Below are 6000 nucleotides of genomic sequence, written 5' to 3'. Positions count from 1 at the left end.
ATGATACATTTGGATTTCCCCCCGTTTTTATTTCTCATTTTCACTGCCACGAAACAGAGGACACAGTGTTACAGCCCAAAAAGCAATATTTAGGTGAAATCTTTTACCATGGTCATCAAGTTAATAGTCTGTATGTTTACAGCCGGCGGGCAGTGAGAGCTTATGTGGCGGACGTGTTGGGCTTTTTAGCAGGGAGTTAGCAGGAAACACCACATGACAGAAAGCCCCGAGGACGTCTTTAGCTCCTGGAAAAGAGCATAACTTCATAAGCACAATCCTGTGTGCCATCGCGGGTGATAATTGATCATAAAGTTTACAATGATTTTTCTTCGAATAAAAGTTACGACCATGTAACGGTCAGTCATTACGCACTGTCTGCCAACCACCTCTCAGTGTCTGTACGTCTCAGAATTATTAGCCTCTATTATTATCTTAGGCTACATGTCCTCTACAGAGGCTGATCAGTATTATATTAGCCGCATTAGCGGCCATATCACATGTCTTTATCTAGATCACCTCTGACATCATAAGTGACCTGCAAAACGGCAGAAGGAACCATCAGCGCTAAGAAGGCATTTTCACGCAGCCGTGTGTCTGCGTCTGTCCTCAGATGGTGGTTCAGAAATGTTTTTAAGAACCTGCTGTGTTACCGAGCCATATTCGAAATGTAAAACACCTGTACCACTCAGCTGCTGACGTCTAATGGGCCTGACGTGAGTCTCCTAGTTTAATTTTTGGACCTATATGCGCCATAGACTAATTTTATGAATTAAAAAATATATATACAAAGATTATTTCTCAGGTCCTTATGATTCAATTCAATTTTATTTATATAGCGCCAAATCACAACAAAAGTCGGCTCAAGGCGCTTCATAGATACAGAGGCAAATAGCCACAAATAGCCTCAAGCAAAAATGGAGAGCGTTTTGTAAGAACTCATTTACACTGTGGTTTAAATTTTGCGTAGATACACAGAAAAACCCACCAAGATCTGGATTTCATCCAACTAAACTTTGACCGACCACTGATTAACCACCAAGCCTGCTGCCTGTGACCGGACGAGCTCGTCTATAATGTGTTGGGTGTTTGTTTTTTTTTTTTTTTATCATTTGGTGAAGTCAAAGCGAGATTCTCTCCTCTGACTCTCTCCTCATCTCTGTGTCTCTCGGTGTTATCTGGCCTTCGGGCCCTTTGTGTCCCCGTTTCAAGAGCCAGCGGTGGCTACTGACTGCTCGCCTGAAACTTGATTTTCACCTTACGGTGCAATTAATTGCACGAAAAAGTAGCATTTATTTCTAATGGGCTCGAAAATAGGGTCTGGAACAAGTGGTTACAATTACATCAGGAGATTTAAAAGTGCGTTCATTGCTGCTGAAAGGCCATTAACTAAGGACCGTTTTATTGCGCACTGCGGGCTAGGATTTTCCTAATTATTTTCTAAAAGGAAAGACAACAAAGTGCGACGTCTCCAGCGAGCTCATAAAAAAAATTAAAAAAGAAGGAGGAAAGTATTTGAGCTGTTTGACAATCACATAAAAACATAATTCATTAGTAAAACATAAAAAAATTCAATCTGAAAACTATATAATATGAAAAAAACACACACAAAAAGGTCATGTAATAATAATAATAATAATGTTTGATATATATATATATATATATATATATATATATATACATACATACATACATATACACATATATATATGTTTAGAATATATTTGAACGTTTATGAAACAAATTGTTATCCATTTTAATAAACAAGAAAAAAACAAATGAAAAAAGAAACATTTTGACGCCTCGACAACAGATGTAACATAATGCAGGAACCGACTAATAAGAATAAATGCAAAATATCTGTTACAATATGCAGTTTAATTTGAAAGTAAATTTCTGCCATTCTTGTCCTCCTCAGTGGAAATATACATTTTTATATGTGCTTGAACAAAGCCGTTTAGCCTTTCTAAAGAAGTATTTATTTAATACTGTTTAATTAATTGTTTAGTTAATCCATGTATTGCTGTAAGTATTTAGCAAAAAACCCTTTATTTTTAACCCGAAATAAATCTTTGATAGCCTCAACTGAAATGCTGTAGTGGAAAACCACTAATTTAGGCAGTTTACGTGGAACATATCATTCGTGGAGAATAACAACAGAAGATTCCTAATTTATCTCTGGCTTTAAAGACTTGGATTGTGGCACAGTACGCTGGTTTCCTTTGGATTCCAGATTCAACCTGCTGGTCTAAGAAGTGAGATAACTTGATATCAGATATTTTTCTGTATTAATTTAAAGCATCCTGGCCAGAAAGGACTTCAGAATAGTAACATTAACTGTGGGTGACCACTTGACTCTGACACACTTACGCATAGTTGGCAAAGCGTGGCCGGTCACAGGGCGATCGTCATCCTTGACCGACTTATGTGGACTGTATCCTCATGAAGCTTTACAGCAGACGAGAGCCGGTCCGGACTACAGGCCACTACAGGCCAGACCTCATATCTGCAGTGCTTCTGACCCTATGTGCGGCCTGCGGAAGACACTTTTTTAAAGGTTTCATCACGAAAAAAAAGACAGATGATGGTCTGATCTCAAAGATAGGTGATTAAATAAATAAATCAAACAAACAAACATGCAAACATGAAGACGTGAAACATACTGACGGCAGGGTGAAGTTGGATTTTTGTTGTTTATTAAGCTATAAAACTGCTATAATTTGCATTTTTTTTCTTGTATGTTATGACTGCTGTTCACTTTAAATATGACAAGATTGCTTACTTAACCACTGGAGCAACATAACTCAACATTACGACTAAAAAAAATTATAAAAGAAATATTTTATCTGTCAACGAACTCCTTGGACGCACAAATTAGCAAGATCATTTCTCAGCAAAGGTGTTCAAGTGACAGTGCGATAAAGGTTGAGTCTAACCCGTTCTTTTATGCAATTCATACAGTTGTCCGTTGACATTATTACGTTTCATGTCTGAAAAATAACCAGTGACCCTAAAAAAAACCGAGATCCGTGAAAGACAGAAATGGTTTACATTTTAGAATATTTTCGTTGCCCTCAGTATATTCTTCTTCATTTTAAATTCCAGTATGTAAGATATTTATCATGTCACAGTGTGTCTGCGTTGGTAAATTTCACCTAACCTCCAGATATAGGCCTGTGTTACTCTGGCAGTTGAGATATATTTAGAGTTGAGATAAATGATGAGATGCTTAAAATCCGCACAGTTTCCCTGTGTGAAATACAAACCTAATTTTCTTATCGTCTCCACTATTCACTTTCATTGACTTCTGCAATGACAGGTCCCAGAAGGTTGAAATTGAAACTCTTATGGACTAAGATGGTAAATAAGAACATTTTGTTACATTATAACAAAAAAAATAAAAATTATAGAAAATTATAATCAAGAATACACATTCACTATGCTGAGCACTGTGAGGTTCACGCGATCGCTCTTTCGGCAAAGGTGAGCTTCCGCTGCCATAAAAAGGGTAGGGGCGTGCTTAAGCGATGACGATTATTATGCGAAGAGATCCCTTCCTGTACTTGTTAGAGAGTCCGGATTTGTAGACACTCGTTCGTTTTAATAGGAACAAAGGTATTTGTTATATCAAAACCTGACGGTATGGAAACATCCGGAGTTGCTGTAACCGAAGAAGATAATGCCTGTTAACTGATCAAATCACAAATGAAATTTCTCTTGAGTTACTTATGTTTATACGTTGTGTATGTAAATCTACCTTTGAAACGCAAATTTCCCACTGAAAAACGCAACACCAAGCATACGGAAGCCGCGTTGGTGTTTACCGATGACGTTTCGACTCTTGCAGTTCGGCGTTATGGCTAACGTTAGATAACGGGATGAACATCTTTTATTAAACGTAGAATTAAACAAAAACCAACAGGATACAAGTGGGAGTCAGGTAAATAGAGTCTTTTCTCTATTTGACTTGTGGCTAGCCAGTTTAGCCAGCTGAAACGAAGTTATAGCGACTTCTTCTAATCACTTAGCCTAGCTTCTTTGCTTCGCTGCTGTTGTGTATCACTTAAATGACAGGAGGAAAGAGCTAGCCTCCCTGGCTAAGTGCTCCACAGTAAGTTAAATGTATTACTATAAGATACGACATAGCGTCGCTGTTGAAGTTATTTTTAGTTACATTGGAATTAATTTGCAAATGCAGTACATAATTGCTCCTGGGCTTCCCCGTTATGTGGAATGAAGGCACTTTAGCAAGGAAGCTAGACATTCCGGTGAATTTCATTTAAGGTTAAAATTTGCGTTGATGAGAAGTCAGCGTAATTAGAACTGTCTTTACATCTAATTAAGTTTATTAACCAAAACCTGTACAACCTTTCTATAAATTACACACAGTTGGATTAGTTATTGGATGCCAATATGGTATTTATGCCATTAGGAGTGCCAGTTCATTCTGACATCAGTTTGTTGAACTGTAACAAAAAACAGCTTGAGGTTTGTGTGAAACGGCCAGTACTTCCACAGTTTGCAAGTTGGATAAGAGGTTATAATGTTGTGTTTGGACCTGTCATAAAAAGAAATGTTCAAGCATAGCCAATATCTTAAATTATGGCTTTATACATATAATAAATATGATATTATTATATATATTTTTATGACATATTCCACTTAGCTAACATGCACACTACTTCTGCTTTAGCAATGACAATTATTAATTAGAGCTGTGCTTTTAGGCTATGACATCAAAATAACACTCTTAAGAAATACATATTCTTTGTAATTAGTTTAGAACGAGCACCATTAGTTTAGTGACCGAGATATATAATGGCAAAAGGATGTTAACACAGTCAAATGATATTACCATGTTTTTTTGTTTTGTTCATTGTGTACACAGAACAAGGACAAGATGTTGGAGTCTTATGTCACACCGCTCCTGATGAGCTATGTAAACAAGTACATCAAGAATCTGAAGCCATCTGACCTGCAGCTCTCTCTGTGGGGCGGTGATGTGGTGCTGAGCAAGCTGGACTTGAAGTTGGATGTACTGGAGCAGGTACTAAAAGTTAAATCTAGCTTTTGCTTTGAACCTTTCTTTATAAAACTGACGTGAGGTTAAAATGATGGGAATATTTAAAATATAAATGCCCACTTCCTACATATATATTCAGAATGTAGTTTTGTATTTTACTTACTATAAACAAATTGTAGAGTTTCGTTTATAAACCTTGGTTATGCAGGCACATACACCCTACAAAAAAGTTGCCATATTATGTCTGCAGCTATTCTCCATTGTATTGCCTTGACTAGAGTGAAAGAAAACGCTACAGTGCTGTTTAGTCAGGCACTAACAGCATCTTCTTGCTGTCATTTCAGAAGAATTTTACCAGATTTACTTTGATATTTTGCTCTGCAGTGTTATTTTGACAGTGTTCTCTTTTACTCATGTCATGTCTGGATTAGATCAATCTGCCACCAGTTAAAAGGATTTTCTTTTCTTTTGAGTGGGTTCTGACTGCTGCTGAAGAGCAGACCAAAACACTGCGTAACCCAAAGAGATTGTGATGAAAGTTCTTATTGGAAGCAGCTTCAAGCTATCCGACAGTGGGAATTGTGTTAGGATTGAGATTTGTCTGTAATGCTGTGTCAAAACTTTGGAAATTGTCCTACCTTTGCATTTATTTTATTCCATTTCATTTGGACAGTACCTCCTCTCAAATGTGCAATCTGAGATCATCTTAATATAATATTTGGTGAAACATTGTGGGGGTTATAAAGCAGACATACTGTAAATCCATGACAGCTTTTCCCTCAGAAAAATGTTTGGCTATTAATTTTTTGGCTCAGACTTGCACAGAAAGCATGTGAAGCCTGTGTGTAGGCAGTCTGGTTTCATGGGACTCATTCTCACACAGAGTAGTTCAAGATGCAGAACAGTGATTTGCCTGCCTCTGAAAATATCTGACTTATATTGTTAGAAGCGTGACCAGTATGTAATCTGTAGCTATTGTT

General features: G+C 37.2%; 1 protein-coding gene across 3 annotated transcripts in view; it reads left to right on the top strand.

The window, feature by feature from the left end:
• The first annotated feature begins 3801 nt into the window (after positions 1-3801).
• Positions 3802-6000, top strand: part of vps13b (vacuolar protein sorting 13 homolog B) — a 302372-nt gene continuing 300173 nt past the window's right edge. For 2 of the 3 annotated variants that reach the window (XM_085422124.1, XM_085422126.1), the window contains exons 1-2: positions 3802-3937; positions 4886-5044. In XM_085422124.1, the coding sequence (XP_085278250.1) occupies positions 4898-5044 (147 nt within the window). In that variant the 5' untranslated portion in view covers positions 3802-3937; positions 4886-4897. The other variant, XM_085422125.1, reaches the window with a different exon arrangement.

Source organism: Rhamphochromis longiceps, linkage group LG11, assembly GCF_057381845.1.
Source record: "Rhamphochromis longiceps isolate RC_006_pf linkage group LG11, R_longiceps_female_GT1.1, whole genome shotgun sequence".
Taxonomy (NCBI): domain Eukaryota; kingdom Metazoa; phylum Chordata; class Actinopteri; order Cichliformes; family Cichlidae; genus Rhamphochromis; species Rhamphochromis longiceps.
Note: the sequence above shows the minus strand (reverse complement) of the source record. Positions and strands in the feature narration are given on the sequence as shown.